Source organism: Schistocerca gregaria, chromosome X (assembly GCF_023897955.1).
Source record: "Schistocerca gregaria isolate iqSchGreg1 chromosome X, iqSchGreg1.2, whole genome shotgun sequence".
Classification (NCBI taxonomy): domain Eukaryota; kingdom Metazoa; phylum Arthropoda; class Insecta; order Orthoptera; family Acrididae; genus Schistocerca; species Schistocerca gregaria.
In genome coordinates, this window is record NC_064931.1 from 43755225 (window position 1) to 43774260 (window position 19036).

General features: G+C 40.2%; 1 protein-coding gene across 1 annotated transcript in view; it reads left to right on the forward strand.

The window, feature by feature from the left end:
• Positions 1-19036, forward strand: part of LOC126299502 (zinc finger CCCH-type with G patch domain-containing protein) — a 151411-nt gene that overhangs the window by 102848 nt on the left and 29527 nt on the right. The window contains exon 8 of the mRNA XM_049991449.1: positions 17498-17618. Coding sequence (XP_049847406.1) covers positions 17498-17618 — 121 coding nt within the window. The remainder of the gene's footprint in view (positions 1-17497; positions 17619-19036) is intronic.

A 19036-nucleotide genomic window follows, 5' to 3' on the forward strand; every position in this document is an offset into this window, starting at 1 on the left:
CTGTAACATTTTTTGAATGTAGACGAATCAATTACTATGTGAGAGACTGCACATAGTGTGCCTGTCATGCTCAGAGGAAAGTAAAGGAGAGGGAAACTGAACAAGGATGTAAGAATGCAGTTGTCGAACACTTTCCGTGGAAAGATATTTACAGTCAACTGTGAAAACAGAAATGTGTTTGAAGACTTGGAGTGCCAGGAAGGCATGGAAAATTGCATGAGATTTCTCATGCTTAGTGGGACACAGATAAGCCTAGTTCAAAGAAGTAGCTTAGAGGATTGTGGAATGTTTAGTCCACATGAAGGTATGAGGATTCCGGGAATTGCTAATATGGTTGCAAAGACAAAGGGAACAATAACCACCGAATTGCAGACAAGAAGTGAAATGTGAGTGAAACATTGCTTCGATGTAATCAGGGAAGGTGTGGATCCTCTGTTTAATGGGCAAATACTTCTTTGAGAAAAATGGTGTCCGAATTAATTATGATGAAGATGAAGTGACAGTACTTGTTCCACACAGTGCATGTACAAGAAGGGGAAGGCACTTTAGGAATAGGCTTAGACAAAGAGCTAAAGTCACATAGAGAAATGAAGATGGAGCAAGATGTTGAGTTCCACACAGTGCATGCAAAGGAAAGAGAAGGCTCTTTCAAAACTAATGCAGCAAAAGGCGTGTAGAAAGGTGAAGTTCAGTAGGGACAGGAACCGAACTGTCGACCTACTGCAGACGCAGGCAATCCATATTCCTCGAGAAAAGTTGAAAAGCTTTAGTGAGAGACATGAGCAGATCAACAGAAGGAATGGGTGTACAGTTTAAGAAAGAGATGAACAGAATGGGAATGGAGGTTTTAGGATTCAGGGAACTACTAATTGATTGCAAAGGCAAAGGGAACTACAACCACCAAATTGCAGGCAAGAAGCGGAATGTGAGTGAAACATTGCTTTGACGTAATCCAAAATAGGAGATCGCCAAAGGTGTGTATCTACCTTAGGCATTTGTAAAAGTGGACTTAGGAGAATGCGGTATGCACACTACAAATGAGTGTGTATCAGTAGAGCTCCCATGCTGATGAGAGAAGCAATACCAAAATGGGAATCATTCAGAGAGAGTCACCTTATTAAAGACAAGCCACAGTTGAAAGTGTGAATAAGTGGGCTAAAATAGAATATCTGTGTGAGTCATTTGAATGCAGAACAGAAAGCCACTATTATCAAGCTATGCACCATGTATAGTGATGGTTTTTACATGACAGAAGACAAGTTGTCTTACACAGATAGTATTAGGCACGAAATTAAACTGCTTCCAAAGGCAGAAGGTAGGGTGATTTGGTCATGAGCCCACAGAATACTGCAAGCACAAAAAGTTACAGCAGGATAATCAAAAAATGTTACAGGATGACATAGCACCAACAAAAAATTGTTAGAACTTTCCATTGATAATGATTCCAAAAAAGATGGATGGCAGTGAAAAGCAGAAATGGTATATAGTTGCTAACTGTAGGCAACTGAATTAAATCTCCTTAAGTTCATTTTATACATTGCTGAGGATAGATGAAATTCTTGACAGCTTGTAAAAGGCAAACTACTTCTCCACCCTTGATTTAGCAAAAGCTTATTACCAGCTCATTTTAGATGAAGAGAATAAAGAAAATATGGCTTTCAGTATGCTGTATGGGCATTATGAATACTGCACCACAGTTTAAGATAGGGAAGTTAGATTTGGTGCAATATTTCGGAGCACACAAGTTACAGCCAGGTGCAGGCTGGATTACAGTACGTTACGCTGACCAGCGCTTGCGAAGTGGAATGGAGGCCACGGGCCATCGAACTGCTGAAAAGTGTAAACGTAGCGGTTCGATGACAGAATTAAGTAAGGACAAAACAGCCACGATACTAAAACAGTGTCACAATGCTCCAGTGGGAGGATACTAAGGCGTAGGAAGAACTTATAAGTTAATAAAAGAGTACTGAGCATGGAGTGGTATAAAAAATGATAAAGAGAAGTGCATCTGGGAATGTGGGAGCTATCGGAAGAATAAACTCACTATGAACCTCATAAACATGACTTTAGGTAACACGAAGACTCCCAACACATATTTGACAGCTGTGACATTGATTTGGGAGATCCTTTAGTTGAGGTAACTTGATGTTACTTGTTTAATAGGCCTCTCAGTAGGAATCTTCAGTCCACAGATGTAATGAAGCTGCAGAAATCTTAGTGCCTATCAAAAGATTTCCACTCAATAATACACACAACTTCACTATTTTAGTTTCACTGACTAACACTTTTATTCATCTTTAGCAAACTTCATTAAGTCAATGACAAGTTTACTAGATATAAAGGAAACAATTTGTACACACACATCAGGCTAGACCGTACAACACCTAACAGTTACAGTGGTAAAGTTGAATATTCAGTTATGGTACCAAAACACAGTTCATATTTACATAAAATTGACGCAGTTTGTACTCAGCACTGTCCTACAGTAATCTATCAAAGAAAAAAACACTGTAGTAGCTCAGTCATGTCAGTCCAAAATTAAATTCTCCATGTCCAACAGTAGTTCACTTCGATGACAATGATATCCCACACTTTTGTTAATCACAACACAGTCCATTTAAAATGTCCATTGATTTCGTTTACAGAATTCACTCAGAAGCTGTTAAACATTAAAGAAAGTTCTTGAATTTTGCAGTGACCGGAGCACATATTTTTGTGTACAGAATGAACATATTTGTAGTGTGAGCCAACACTGAGAGCAGATCAGAGTCTAGGTCTTAGCCGTGAACTTACAAACTGTGAATTGACTATTTTGGTGACATCCAGCTTTTTATAGATGGGAGTAAGAATGAACTTATTTCATAAATTACGTTATACTTTGAAAATTAGGTGGATTGTATTTTACTGTTTTTAATTAACTACAAGAACAAATGTGATTTTGGTTAATAGAAAATGTTGCTGGTGATAAATTTAGAAAAATACGTGGACATTTTTCTCCTAACACTATGTGGATCCCCTTGTTTACATGCATTAGTGCAATGTTGCAAATGACAATAAATTGTATGAAATTATTAATTAGTGAGTTAATCAATCAATGCGGTATGTCATCCTGTATGGAAAAATTAGGGTAACAAAAGTAGATAGTCGAAATTCGGAATTTAATAGTGGTTCTGACAAAATCAGCAATGGAAAAAAGAGCTGCTTAAGAATTTCAAGTTTAGTGATTGCAGAAGATAATTAGTTTTAGGTAACATAAAACACTTCACAGGAAAGTTGGAATGCTTAGTTTTCTATTGGTGTGAGTCATTATGTGGGATTGTGGTGATTAACTAACAGAGTATGGCACATATTGAACTATAATGCAAAATTTAATTAATTGTAACTTTTAATTGACATTTTCTCTAGCCTAACTAATAATATCAGTGGAATCAGGATAACCAAAATAAGAATCTGAATAATAAATGTAAGTGAAATTAAGTGTAAATAAGAACTTGAGGTTTTTTATGTAAGTTTTACATGCCATTAGATAAATGTATTGAAAATAAGATAAAAACTAGCAAAATAAGTTAATTATGGGTGTAGGAAAGACATAATAGATGGGAAGAATCCATTTGCTATGCCAAACCAGAAGGACCGAAGAAACGAGTATTTCAAGATGTGTCAACAAAATATACAGGGTGTTCCAGGAGGTATGGTTAATATTCAGGAATACAACAGGAACACTCATTTGAAGCAAAAAACTTCCCGTTCACATATGTCCTATTCCAACTGATTTCTGAGATAAAACACATTTAATTTACTTTTGTTTTTGGGCTAATGATATTCACATATGCCTTACTCACCTAACCATCTACATTTTATCCAAGTCGAATCTACATCACTGCTTTCAGCCTCTTTGTTTGGGATGTCTTTCTGCCATCAAACTAACCCATTGAATGCACAGGCCATTAAACTAACCCATTGAATGCACAGTTGTCCATGGTGTGTTGTGAATGAAGTAGTGACAGGGATTGAGAATATATCAAAGAGAAGCAACAGTTAACTGTGTTTGTACATGCACTAATTAAAATGCCACACATCTACACCAGTGAAGAACATGCAGATATTGTGTATGTTTACAGCTTCTGTGACAGCAATGCTCCTGCTGCTATCAAAGAATACCATTGGCGCTTTCCAACACATTGAATTCGTGATTATAAAGGGATTACTAGTGTTTTCAGCACATTGTGTTAAACAGGTATTCCCTCCAAGTACCAATTTTTCTTCTGAACATAGAGTTCAGCAGCCTGTGACATAATAGAAACACATTGTGGAGATGATGCAGCATAGTCCTACTACCAGCACATGGCGACTTTCTGCACGTACGAGATCTGTTCAAAAAATTCGGGAACTTTATCCACAAAATTTTTCTGTGCTTACCTTCTACTTATTGTGGATGGTCACCTTCAAAATACCCTCTCCCACAATTTATACACTACTCCCAATGCCGTTTCCAATTTCGGAAGCATTCTTGATATGCCTCTTGCTGTATCACGCAAAGCGCTGTCTATGAATTCTCTTTCATCTCGCCGATCATTGCAAATTTTCATCCTTGCAACAAGGTTTTCAACTTTGGTAATAAAAAAAGTCCACAGGGGTCAGGTCTGGAGAGTATGGAGGATGATGCAGTACAATGATTTCATTTTTTGTGCGGTAGTCATGTCCCAACAGGGATGAATGTGTGGGTGCGTTATCGTGATGCAAGAGCCATGAATTGTGTTGCCAAATTTGAGGTCGTTTCCTTCCCACATTTTCTCACAGGCACCACAACACACCCTGATAATACCATCAATTAACACTTTGTTCCTTTTGCACAAATTCATAATGAACTAATCCTTTGATAGACGTTGAAAGGCATCGTGAATGAGGGTCATCTTTAACTTTTGTCTAACTATTTTTAAACTTTGTGAACCATTCGTAACACTGAGTACGACTTAAGCACTCATCACCATACACTTTCTGCATTGTTTGGTGTGTCTCTGTAAAGGTTTTCTTGAGTTTCACACAAAATTTAATGCAGATGCATTGCTCCTTTAACTCTGCCATCTTGAAATTCGCAAACTGTGTTACACGACGTTCTACTCAATGTAGCACTGAATGATAACTAAGAGACATACAACAGTGAAACTTCTGACAGTTACACATTAAACACAGGCTTATGCATGGATACCAACTGCACTTCACTCCAACACACCATTGGCGCAAAATTATCAATGTTCTGGATATATTTTCACAGGAAAATCTACACTCTGCAGGGGAAACCAATTTCCAAGTTCATTTTACAATCAGTGATTGGTGTGGCTTGTATTACTTGCATTGTTTGGAAAATTTATTTCTTGAACACCTTGATGACGCTCCTTTAGCCACGTGGACTGCAATTTACTTCCAGCACAAAAGAGCCTCCCCAAATTTTACCAAACATGAAGGAACATCTCAGCCACACGTACTCTAATTGCTGGACTGTTTATAGTTAACTGAGCACTAGAATGTACACCCTTTTTCTTGACCGAGCGAGATAACGCAGTGGTTAGCACACTGGACTCGCATTCGAGAGGACGATGGTTCAATCCCGTGTCCGGTCATCCAGATTTAGGTTTTCTGTGATTACCCTAAATCGCTCCAGGCAAATGCTGGGATGATTCCTTTGAAAGGGCACCACCAACTTCCTTTCCCATCCTTCCCTAATTCGATGAGACCGATGGCCTTGCTGTTTGGTCTCTTCCCCCAAACAATCCAATCCAGTCCATTAGATTTTTGTTTATGAAGTTGGATGCAGTCTGTGTTATACAAATGAATCGTGAACTGCATGGTCACATCATGCATGCTTCTGTCAGTATTAGGGAACATGCAGAGGCAGTCCGACAAGCAGCACATGTTCTCCCAATATGTACATCTACATCTATAATCTGCAAGCCACTGTGAGGTGCATAGCAGAGGGTACATCCCATTGTACCAGTTATTAGGGTTTCTTCCTGTTCCATTCACGTGTGGAGAGTGGGAAGAATGGTGGTTTGAATGCTTCTGTGCGTGCAGTAATTATTCTAATCTTATCCTCATGATCCCTATCTGAGTGACATGTAGCAGATTGTAGTCGATTCCTGGAGTAATCATTTAAGGCTGGTTCTTGAAACTATGTTAATAGACTTTCTCGGTATAGTTTATGTCTATCTTCAAGAGTTGTCCAGTTCAGTTCCTTCAGTATTTCTGTGACTCTCCCCCACAGATTAAACAAACATGTGACCATTCGTGCTGCCCTTCTCTGTATATGTTCAATATCCCATGTTAGTCCTGTCTGGTACGGGTCCCACACACTTGAGCAATATTATTCTAGAACTGGTTGCATGAGTGATTTGCAAGCAATCTCTTTTGCAGACTGATTGCATTTCCCCAGTATTCTAACAGTAAACTGAAGTTTACCACCTGCTTTACTAACAACTAAAACTATGTGATCATTCCACTTCATATCGCTACGAACTGTTACATTGAGGTATTTGTATGAGCTGACCTTTTTCAACAGTGACTTATTGATATTATAGTCATAGGGTACTACATTTTTTCATTTTGTGAAGTGCAATATTTTACTTTTCTGAACATTTAGAGCAAGTTGCCAATCTCTGTACTACTTTGAAATTTTATCAGTATCTGACTGTATATTTATGCAGGTTCTTTCAGATAGTACTTCATTATAGATAACTACAAAAAACCTGATATTACTATTAATATTGTCTGCAAGATAATATACGACATGAACAGCAAGGGTCCCAACATACTTCCCTGGGACACACCCGAAGTTGCTTCTACATGTGATGGTGATTCTCCATCCAAGATAACGTGCTGTATCCTCCCTACCAAAAAGTCCTCAATCCAGTCACAAATTTCACTTGATACCCCATATGATTGTACTTTTAACAGTAAGTGTAGGTGTATCAAGAGATACTGCATCTACCTGATTGCCTTGATCCAAAGCTTTCAGTATGTCATGTGAGAAAAGTGCGATTCAGGTTTCACATGATTGATGTTTTCGATACCCATGCTGGTTGGCATTGAAGGGTCATTACATTCAAGTTAACAAATGCATTGAAGTTGACGGTTGGATATTCAAATATCTCTTGTGAACTTTACAACCACTACAACATGATGTGTGTGATAATGCTTAGGTTTGAATATGTTAAAATGTATATTTTTCAATCAATACTCCATAAAATGCATTCTAACTGTCATACCTGTGCATATTTGTAAACCTGTCATTGTATTGAATGATACATAAATAAACAACAATTTACAAGAAATATATTCTATCTGAGAAACCATTCAGTACATGGCATAAGAAGTTTTTTTGTTTCAAATGACCATTTATGTAGGCTGAATATTGACGATTCCTCCTGGAACACCATGTGTGGTAGCTGAACATACTGAAAGGCAAGACACTGATACTGTAGCTTGAGTGTAGGTTGAGAAAATTATGCTGAGGTATGGAATACCTTCAGTACAATTGAGTGACATGGGAAGCAATTTTACAAGCTATAGTCAGACTACTAGCTGCTGTCCACAAACAAATGGAGCATTAGAAAGGTCACATCAGTTGTTAAAGGAGATGCTGCATCATTATTTCAGTAGAGCGCAAACAGACTGGGCACTTGGAATACATATGTGATTTTTGTGTACAATATGACACCGCACAGTGCAACAGGAGGTATGCCACATGAACTATTCTTTGGAAGAGTATGTAACTAAAGACTGATGGGTAATTTTCATGACTATATCAGAACAGAAGGACCTCATGCTGGAGATGCGCTGATGTGAGAGAGGACAGAATGCAGAGCACAAAAAAAGTAGGAAGGAATATTATGACTAAGCACAGAATCCAAAGCAATTCTATTTTGGTGGTAAGGTTATGTTGTTTGATGAGAGAGTATGACAAGGCAGATTGCGTAAATGTAAATTAGATACCCAGTGGCAAGGACCATACACAGTAATACAAACAAAGGAATGTAACATTGTAATTTGTCCATGCTGATAGACAGAAGGAATTTTTGTAATTCCAGATGTTGGCATCATGCTGCATAATAGATGCTATTCTCCTGCTGTTGAAATTAGGTAGATTGGGCCACAGTCATACATACAGATAGTGAAATCCTTTTTGTTACATGAACTGTATTATGACAACATGGGCAAAGTGAGCATTTGTTGTACAACTTGGAGAATACTGAGTTGTATCAGTTTGCTACGGCTGAAGGAGAAATTTGAGCCATTCTGTAAAGGGAGATTGGTGATGCTGTATAGTAGTGCAGTACAACCTAAAAATGCACAACGTGTGTTACATTAGCATATAGAAAAGATCGAATAGGCACAAGCCCTAATTGGACAATTGATGGGACATGAATCATGTGTACAGAAGTGAGATATCGTAAATTTTATCAGGTCAGCAAAATGTTGTTAGGAATGCTAGGTGAAGGTGGCATCACATATTTCAAGGCAAAAATAGATATACTAGAAAGGCACAAAATAACTGCTCAGACTTTCAAAAGAGCAAGTGACAATATTTAAAGGAACTCTTAACTAGTTCTAATCAAATGGTAAGCTCTGTAGTGAAAAATAAGAAGATAACAAAATGGGGAACAAAAAAGTTGGGCCGATGCATACCACCATACTACCATTGCCATTGGAAGTGGACAAAACAAGGCATTTATGTATGTTGCGTCTGAAAAGAGCTACTACTACCATTGCCATTGGAAGTGGACAAAACAAGGCATTTATGTATGTTGCGTCTGAAAAGAGCTACTGATAATTGATTATGAAAAATGACAGTGTAAAACTGTGGATCAGAGTCTCAGAATATGTAAAGAAGTATTTATACTTTGTTCATGTATGTCATGAGCTGTGTGAGGTTAAGGTGCTGCGACCAGGCTGAGGAATTCAGGACTTCATGTAAAGCTTAGTAGTATTAAAAGATAGCTTGTAGACACTGCAGAGTAATAATGAATGACTTATCTGTTGCCCTAATGAACAAAGCCATTACCATGATCTGTCACTAAAATAAGCTCGATGATATCATGCTTCGAGGTACAGAAAAGCTAAAATTTATGGGTCGATGTTGGGAATACACTGCTCAGATGGTGATAAAATCTGAGCATGTGGTACGAAGAAATGCCACCAGTAGTGACATTGTACCAATCTTAGGCGTGGAAATTGAATGCTGCAAAGTAAATACCAAGAGGAAAAGTATCAGTGAACTGAAGCTGGATTTGTCAATACAGCAGTTGTATGGCCTAGCAGCTGCAGGTACAAGTAGAGTGTGAGCTCTATGATTTGAGGAGCAAAATTGAGTATAAGGAGAGAAGTAGCTTTAGCAGCTTCTTCATAAGTCATTTCTCTTTCAGGAGTTATGTCAACTCTGATGTAGTGATTATATGTTGTCTTTGTAAATACTGTAAATTTGTGTTCAGGACAATAAGTGATGATTACTGTGGGAACATATGTGTTGAGAATGCTATTGTAAATCAGTGCCCAGATAGGGATATGGTGATATATTGTCGTACTCAAAGGACAATGAAGAGATAATCTCTGATAGATCCTGTATGCCTGCTTGGCATGTGTGGAGTGATATTAGGTATTTGGGAGATGAGGACAAAGCTCAGCATCTGTGTTGTTTGGTCCTCTCCCATAAATCAACCAACCTAAGCATTGTACTTTAAACAAACACTAAAAGCAGAATTGTAACTATGGTAGGAAGTGTGAAATATTGTAAAGTAAATCAGGTATTAGGCTTGTAATCATGACATGAAGCATAAATCATTCTAAAGACACTTTTTAAAAGACATTGTTTTTACTATTGACTATAGAAAGTATGTGTTCTTACTGTTGCAGTTTCAGCGTGAGGGCCATTATCAAGTGGCGTGCTGCAAAAGACTGTGCTTTAGTACATGAAAAACTTTGAAAAAGTTCTACACACCAGGGAACCACAGTAAATGGACCCTTCCTACCATGGATACAGTTCTGTTTCTGGGAAAAGATGGGTAACACTTTATTTACCTGACTTTATGATTGATTAACTCTTCATGGCTGTGGTTCCCAGGCATGTAGAACTTTTTAAAAGGCATAATTTTTGTCATTGACTGCAGAAGCTGTAACGCTCAGATATGACTATGACTTGTATGCATGTCAGAGGATTTTAGAATATTGTAGAGTAAACATGTATCTGTTCTAGGAAAAATATTTGTTTATTGTTCTAAAGAAAGTGTGATTTTCTATTGTTTATTATTGTATTATTGTAAAGGAAATATTTATTTCTTTTTCGATCATTGTAAAACAGTAATGTATTTTCTTCTAATGGCCAAATAAGACTTGAGTAAAAAATTGTAGTCACTTAGGACAATGCCAACAAATTTTTCCTGGGGGACGGGGGATCACATATACAACGAAGTGCCAAAGAAACTGGTATAGGCATGCATATTCAAATACAGAGATATGTAAACAGGCATCATACGGTGCTGTGGTCGGCAACACCTGTATAAGACAACAAGTATCTGGTGCAGTTGTTCAATCAGTTACCGCTGCTGCAATGGTAGGTTAACAAGATTCAAATGAGTTTGAAAGTGGTGTTATAGGCAGTGCAGGAGTGATGAAACACATCATCTCCAAAGTAGCGGCGAAGTGCAGATTGTCCTGTACGACCATTTCAAAACTGTACCGTGAATATCAGGAATCTGGTAGAACATCAAATCTCCGATGTTGCTCTGGCCAGAAAAAGATCCTGCAAGAATCGGACCAACACAGCTAAAGAGAATTATTCAGCATGACAGAAGTGCAACCCTTGTGCAAATTGCGGCAGATTTTAAAGCTGGGCCATCAAACAAGTGGCAGCATGTGAACCATTCAATGAAACATCATCAATATAGGCTATCGGTGCTGAAGGCTCACTCGCGTACCCTTAATGACTGCACAACACAAAGCTGCCCTAGACCCATCAACACCGACATTGGGCTGTTGATGACTGGAAATATGTTGCCTGGTCGGACGAGTCTCATTTCAGATCATATCGAGCAGATGGATATGTATGGGTATGGAGACAAACTCACGAATCCGTGGACGCTGCATGGTAGCAGGAGACCATTCAAGCTAGTGGAGGCTCTGTAATGGTATTGAGCATGTGTAGTTGAGGTGGAATGGGACCTCTGATATGTCCAAATACGACTCTGACAGGTGACACGTACATAAGCATCCTGTCTGATCACCTGCATCCATTCATATTCTTCATGCACCCTGACAGACTTGGGCAATTCCAGCAGGACTGTGCGAGACACTGTACATTCAGAATTGCTACAGAGTGGCACCAGGAACAGTTTTCCAAGTTTAAACACTTCTACTGGCCACCAAACTCCTCAGACATGAACATTATTGAGCATAACTTGGATGCCTTGGCAACATGCTGTTCAGAAGAGGTCTCCACCCCATCATGCTCTTACAGATTTATGGACAGCTCTGGAGGATTCATGGTGTCAGTTCGCTCCATCAGTACTTCAGACATTAGTCAAGTCTACCTCACATCGTGTTGAGCCACTTCGGCGTGCTCGCAGGGGCCCTAAACGATATTGGGCAGGTGTACCAGTTCTTTGGCTCTTCAGTGTATGAACGGTGCAACATCTGAAAGGCAAAAGAGCAGAAGCCAGGCTGAGTGGTTTTGCTTGAGAAGAGCACTGGTCAGATGTCAACATGGAACTCATGTGGGCTTACATGAGGCTGCTGGGAGTGATGTGGCATTGTCTATGTGGAGGCTGACCATATATGGGCACAAGCAAGAAGTCACAAATGGACATTGGATGATCATACATGGACTCACAGTGCTTCAGAACATGGTCAGATTGGCAGGTAAAATATATAAGGCAACGGTGCACCACCCACAAGTTAGATGAGGCAGTTCAGGGAACTCAGCTGAAGCAGTTAGTACACTGTGAGGACTGGGCCTCAGGGTGGGCTCTTAAAAGTTTGCTCTAGCTCTGCTTGCATTTAAGACTTAGTCCTGCACCTTCCTCCAGGGGAAATTTACAGTTAGAAACCGTGTGCGTACATTCATTTATTTTGCTTAGAGGAGCAGAAAAGTTTGTTCATATTTCCCAACTCAGTTCCTTAATTCCTCAAAATATTAGAATAGCGATCACCGTCTTAGGTAATTGAATCGACCTACCACAGGATATTGTCATTCAACATCTAGACTACTTGCTGGACATGACACCACTTACTCGTGTGGAAGTTTGAAAGGGGCCTTAGTGTGTGTTTCCATTTGGTCAGCTTAGTGAATCGTGCAATATCCAGATTAGTGATTTATTTGGTTGTGACAATACCCCAATGCTGGACTGCCGGGGGACATGTTGGCTGGCATACTCGTCACCAGGGTTCCAGTTGAACATGTCTGACCGCCAAAAAGGAAGATCTCTGTATTGTGCACTGAGCACGTTGCAGCTCCTTTCACATCTCCCCCTGCCATCTGAGGACATGTAATGGACTCACTGAAACATTCTGTGTTATCCCACACCATTGGTTGGAGATTAGTGGCACCTGAACTAGGAAATTAACGTCCCACGTGTAGGCTTTGGGAGGTGTCATGACCAGGAAGTGTGGACTGCTGATGAATTGTATTGGAAAGTAACTCCTGTACAATGTTACTCCTGGTACAATGTTGTGGAGAGCCACTGGATACGACTTCAGGTCATGGCTAGCAGTGATTGAGGGAACTTCCATGGTACAGTGGTACATCACAGACATCCTATGTCCTCATGTGTTACTTATTTATTTATTTATACGTCAAGTTCAGTAGGACCAAACTGAAGAGCAAATCTCCAAAGTAATAGAACGTTTCAGTATATGACATTACAACATAAAAGTAATAACAGATAAACCTTTCATGTGACGGTATCGTAGTAACATTTTTCGATAGGATAGTGGTTGCCCACATATGAAACATATCTGTGTGACCTTATGAACTGTCTGCATTATGAGGTACTCCCATGGCCAGCAACATCACCAAATATGACCCTAATAGAATGTATGGAACTAGATCAGACATAATCTCCATCCCAGTGCCAATATCCAGGATATCAAGAACCATTTACAACAGTTGTGGACCAGCTTGTCTCAGGAGAGGATATGACACCCTTCCCAACTGAATCAGTGTATGCATCCAGGTTAGAGGGAGTTCAGTGTCATACTGCAAAGTTCTTTGTGCATTTGACTCCATTTGTACGTATTGAAATAACATTACATTCAATCTCAAACCTTAAAGATTAATTTCATTTCCCCCACCCCCTTTGGGTGATTCACTATTTTTGTCAGGTAGTGTATCCAAGAGAATAGATCACTACTCATCAAATGGAGACAGCACAGAGCTGTGGAAAGATATGTAAAAAAAAGGTGCAGAATTGCTTAGTTTTCAGGCAAATTCCTTCACATGTCTATCCACTGCACAGCACCTCCTCCCCACTGTTTGTCCAGATTGTTCCACTCCTCATCAGCGATTTGGTGTAGATCCTTCAGAGTGGTTGGTGGTTCACATCATCCAGAATCAACCCTTTTCAATCTATCCCGGGCATGTTCAATAGGGTTTATGTCTGGAGAACATACTGGCCACTCTAGTCGAGCGATGTGGTTATCCTGAAGGAAGTCATTCACAAGATGTGCACGATGGGGGTGCGAATTGTCGTCCATGAAGATGAATGCCTCGCCAATATGCTGCCGATATGGTTGCTAGCACTATCGGTTGGAGGGTGGCATTTGTGTATCGTAGAGCTGTTACGGCACCCTCTGTGACCACCAGCGGCTTATGTCAGCCCCACGTAATGCCATCCCAAAACAGCACGGAACCTCAATCTTGCTGCACTCGCTGGACAGAGTGTTTAAGGCATTCAGCCTGACCGGGTTGTCTCCAAACATGTCTCCGACTATTGCCTGGTTGAAGGCATATGCGACCCTCATCGGTGAAGAGAATGTGATGCCAATCCTGAGCGGACCATTCAGCATATTGTTGGGCCCATCTGTACTGCACTGCATGGTGTCATGGTTGCAAAGATGGACCTTGCCATGGACATCGGGAGTGAAGTTGTGCATCCTGCGGCCTATTGCGCACAGTTTGAGTCATAACGCGATGTCCTGTGGCTGCACGAAAAGCATAATTCAACATGGTGGCATTGCTGTCAGGTTTCCTCAGAGCCATAGTCCGTAGCAGTCATCCACTGCAGGAAGTTGCCCCTGGGCAGCCTGAGAGCTCGAGCTGTGTACCCCCGTCCTGGTGAAATGACTGGAACTGATTGGCTGTTGAACCTCCTCCATCTAATAGGTGCTGCTCATGCATGGTTGTTTACATCTTTGGACGGGTTTAGTAACATCTCTGAACAGCCAAAGGGTCTGTGTCTATGATACAATATCCACAGTCAACATCCATCTTCAGGCGAGTTCTGGGAACCAGGGTGATGCAATTATTATTATTATTATGTGTGTAGATTCCAGGTAATGAACAATTCTAGACTCTCCAGTGTTAAAGAAAGCACCATGTTTTTCTGTGGTTTAATTTCTTTGTAAGCAGTTTGTGGTTAGGTCTTACAGTTTCCTTACATTTCTTTTACTTTTTACTGGCTTAGTTGGTGTAGTGGATAAGACAAGACTGATGTTCAGGTGGATTCACATTTCCATTCACCCAACTGGATTTAGATTTTCCATGAAACATCTTAATAATTTAAAGTGAATGATTATGGCTTCTTAATCAAATCCACAACTATTACTGATTATTATCCAGCTGAAATAGAACTCCACTTCAAGCTGTTAAGATCAATAGGACATACTCAAACTGCCTCTCTTCATCATTTGTCTCTGCATATAATTCTCCAGTTTTGACTGTTGGAACTTCTTTATTGTAAATAGACTGATAAGCCAAATGATTTTGACCAGTGCCCATCCTGACACTGGATGCCGCTTGGCAGCATTGCGGGCATATGATGCAGTAACATAAGTATGAAAACGGAGCAGATACAGCTGGGAGATCACCCTAGCTAAGGTATGGGCTGCAAATGGGGAAATCCATTAAGATAAGTGACTTAGACAAAGGGCAGATTATTATTATGCAGAGCCTGTAAATGAGTGTCTCGAAAACAGTGAAGCTGGTTGAATGTTCACATGCTTCTGTCGTGAGCACCTACAGAAAAAGGTAGAAGGACAGTGAAGCTATCACTAGACTTTAAATGGCCTTACATCCGCGACTTTTCACAGGGTGTGGGGTTCGGAGGCTTTTTCCTCTGCAAAGTAGGATAGGTGATGATCTGTTGACATCTTTGCCGGAAGGACACAATGTTGGTGCATGCACAAGTGTTTCGGAGCACACTGTTCATTGTACGTTGTTGAACATGGAGTACTGCAGCAGACCACACCTATGTGTTCACATGTTGACCCAAGAACATCGTCAATTATGACTGCATCAATCAATGGGAACACAACGGCTCTTCAGGTGAATCGTATTTTTGCTACACTAGGTCAATGGTCATCTCCACAAACACCATCATCGAGGTGAACGGCGGCTCCAAATGTGCCGCATGCCATGGACACAGGCTGGTGGGAACAGTATTATGCTATGGGAGATATTCTCCTGCACTTGCATGGTACCTGTGGTAATGACGAAGACACACTGACAACTGCAAACCATCTGGATTCCTTCATGCTTGATGTCTTCCCCAATGGTGATGTCATCTTTCAGCAGTATAATTGTCTGTGTCTTGGAGCCAGAACTGTGCCACAGTGGTTTGTAGAGCATTATAGTGAACTCACATTGATGTCTCGGTGACCAAATTTGCCATATGTAAAACCTGTGGTTCCCTTTGGGTTGCTGTTGGGTGCCATCACTGTGTATGCAGATCAGCAGTCCTTTATTTACACGAATTGCATGATCTGTTCCGAGACAATTAATGCCACATACCTCCACAAACCTACTAGCGAACTGTCGGATCCCTGACATGCAGAATCAATGATGTATATCATTCCGAAGCAGGTGGTCAGAATCTTTTGGCTCATCAGTGGATATTCCTGCAGTGGAATGATTTATGTATTGCTCTCTCTTACTGAGCTGCTTACATTTATGTTGTAAAGTGCAAAATTTGAAAACATTATTACTATTTTGTTGAGGCCAGTATTTCAAATTCATGTGTCTACACTTCCAAAGAACCTTTGATGAGTATTGCACTGAGTCCACACTTCAATGTTACTCACTGTTGGAGAACAGAAATGAGCCAGTAGCTTTGTAGTTGGCGACATGGACATAGAGGGTGGCCAAGCTGGAAAAATAGGGTATCTTTCGTGCTGTATTCTGGTGAAGATATAACTGAATGCTGTCTTGTTGAAATACAGCACCAGTATTGTGCCAAGGTAGGCTTTGTCTTTATTTTCCTCAAACACCATGAGATACTGCCTTTGTCACAATTCTTGGTAAGCCAACGAGATCGGTTATAACTGATGACATCCCACAATGTTATTCCTGTAGTTTGTGCAGTATATTTGCACCAGTGTGTATGTGGGGAGATGGGAGGCTGTGTAACATTACAGGTTTGAGAGTGTTTTGAATAGTTACTGTTAGGGAGTAGTAGTATCTCTCAGTCATAACACTCCAATTGACATGTATAAATAGCACAGTGACATGCTGCTTGGAATGTCCTAGCTTTATTCACTGCACTGCAGTGTTGAATTCCGTTCATCAAACTTTTTTGACTGATTTATTGACAGAAGACCAACATTGGTTGTGTCCAGTGGGTGCTTGCTCAGTTACAGTTGTTCGTGACTTAACATTGCAAGATCCCGGGAAGAGACTGCTTTTGAAATACACTCTTTTTCAACTTTGATTCATTGCCACCACATATGAAAATCTAAATTGATTTGCAGTAGAGACACAAAATACTAGTTTTGCACATGACTGTCATGATACCAGTTTGAAGTTACAATTTTTGTATGTATACTAGTAGAGACATACGTTTCATGTTTTTTATCATGTTTACTGGTGTTGTCACAGTTTTCACAAATAAGAAATATCTGCATAAGCTGAGCAGTGTAATTAATTTATATTCACTAATTTGAGTTCTCACTGTTTTACAGCCATCACTAAACTAATTACCATTAAGTGTATTGTTGAACAAATGAACATTTTATGTGCACAGTTTTGTGTGTGTGTGTGTGTGTGTGTGTGTGTGTGTGTGTGTGTGTGTGTGTGTGTGTGTGTGTCTGTCTGTCTGTCTACAACCAAAGTATTCATATGATAATTGAAGGAAAATGGTTTGTCAGATGGATCTGTGGATAGGAGTTATCAGCATTAGTAATATCTTGAACATTTTAGCTATTTGTCAAAACAAAAGTAAAATTAAGAAGTAACAAATATCTGTCCAGTTCTATAATATATTTTAATACATGTTGTATATTTTATGAACTGTTACAGGGTATTGGCTCCCGCCTTATGGCACAAATGGGATATGTGACTGGTTCAGGATTAGGAAAATTTGGAGAAGGAAGAATTGAACCAGTGGAAGCAGTTATTTTACCACCAGGAAAGTCATTAGGTATAACACAAAAATAAAATTTTATATAACAAAAGCTTTTTTCTTCGAAGGGAGGGACTATTATTGGATTTGTTAGTTAAATATGCCTAGTGAAATTATAATTAATCCATAAAATTATAGATACATATCTTGATGAAAGAGCTGTAATGCATTTTCATTTTATGTCCTTCAGATCTTTTGTTTTAGGTGCCAGACTTCCAGTATTTGAATTCCAATATAGATATTCCTGTGAATGAACATTTTTGTGGATAGCATGTTTGCGAAAGTAGTCACTTAAAATGTGTACTAATATAAGTAGAGTGCTAACTTTATCTGCAGAATAGTTTTGCTCATCTGGCTTTCCAAATTGATTGTGTTGTCTGTATGTTTTTCAAAAAACTGGAAACCATATATTGACAAAATTCTTTTTTTTTTTTTTTTTTTTTTTTTTTTTTTTTTTTTTTTTTTTTTTTTGACAGTTTATCTTGCCAGCAAAAATACCTTTGATAATGGTGAAAGTTTATATAGTCTCATCTCCTTTATTTTCCATAGTGTAGGTGCCCCGGTAGTCCTGGTCGCCTACGGTGTCAGGATGCTAGGAAATGACTGTGGGCGTGTCAGAGACGCCAAAGAAACATTATTAATTCACAACATCTTTATTCCTGCTGAGTACAATGTGGCTTGGTGATATCAACGACCTTCCCCAAGTCCTCTCTGACTCGTAGCGATGACACCAGATCGGGGCTGCGCAGTCTTGCTAGCACAGCGCCGCGTGCTGTGACGTAGCGGAAGAATGTCCTTACATTGGCCGCGTGTGGCTGGCGGTGCCCGGCTCGACGGCGACCGGCTCCAGATTGGAGTCCCCGGCACTGTCGGCACCAGAAGTGTTCTCGTAGTGCGAAGTGTACTCTATTCCACCCCGTCTTCTTCCCTGCTCCTCCTGGTGGCTTGCCCATGGTGGACGGGTGGAACGAGCTGCAGTCCCCCAGCGTTGTCGGCTCACCCGATTGTGATGGCGGATGCACTGGTCCTAGGCCCCGCACAATCTCGACGACGGCTCACTGATGATTGACAGTGGCAGCAGAGAGGACCAGAGCTGGTTCTGTCCCCTCACGTCTGCTGCTGGATGGGCCGCCCTTAGTGCAACATCTCCTTAATAAAGATTAACATGTCGATCACCAAGCTGAGCGCTACGCAGCGACCCAGTACACGTCTAACTGCAAGTCTAGCTGTGAGTGCGAGTGCCTTGTTGCTGTCAAAGCTGGCGTATTTAAAGGAAGCACGAGCAACGTCTTGACGTTTTTTGTAATGACCACATTTGTTCCACTTATACTGCTGATTCATCTGTTGTACTCGCCCCTTAGGTGTTCTTGCGACAGAGTTATGTGTTGTTGTGGCAGACTAACGCAAAGTTGTGAAATGCAATACGGCTGACACTA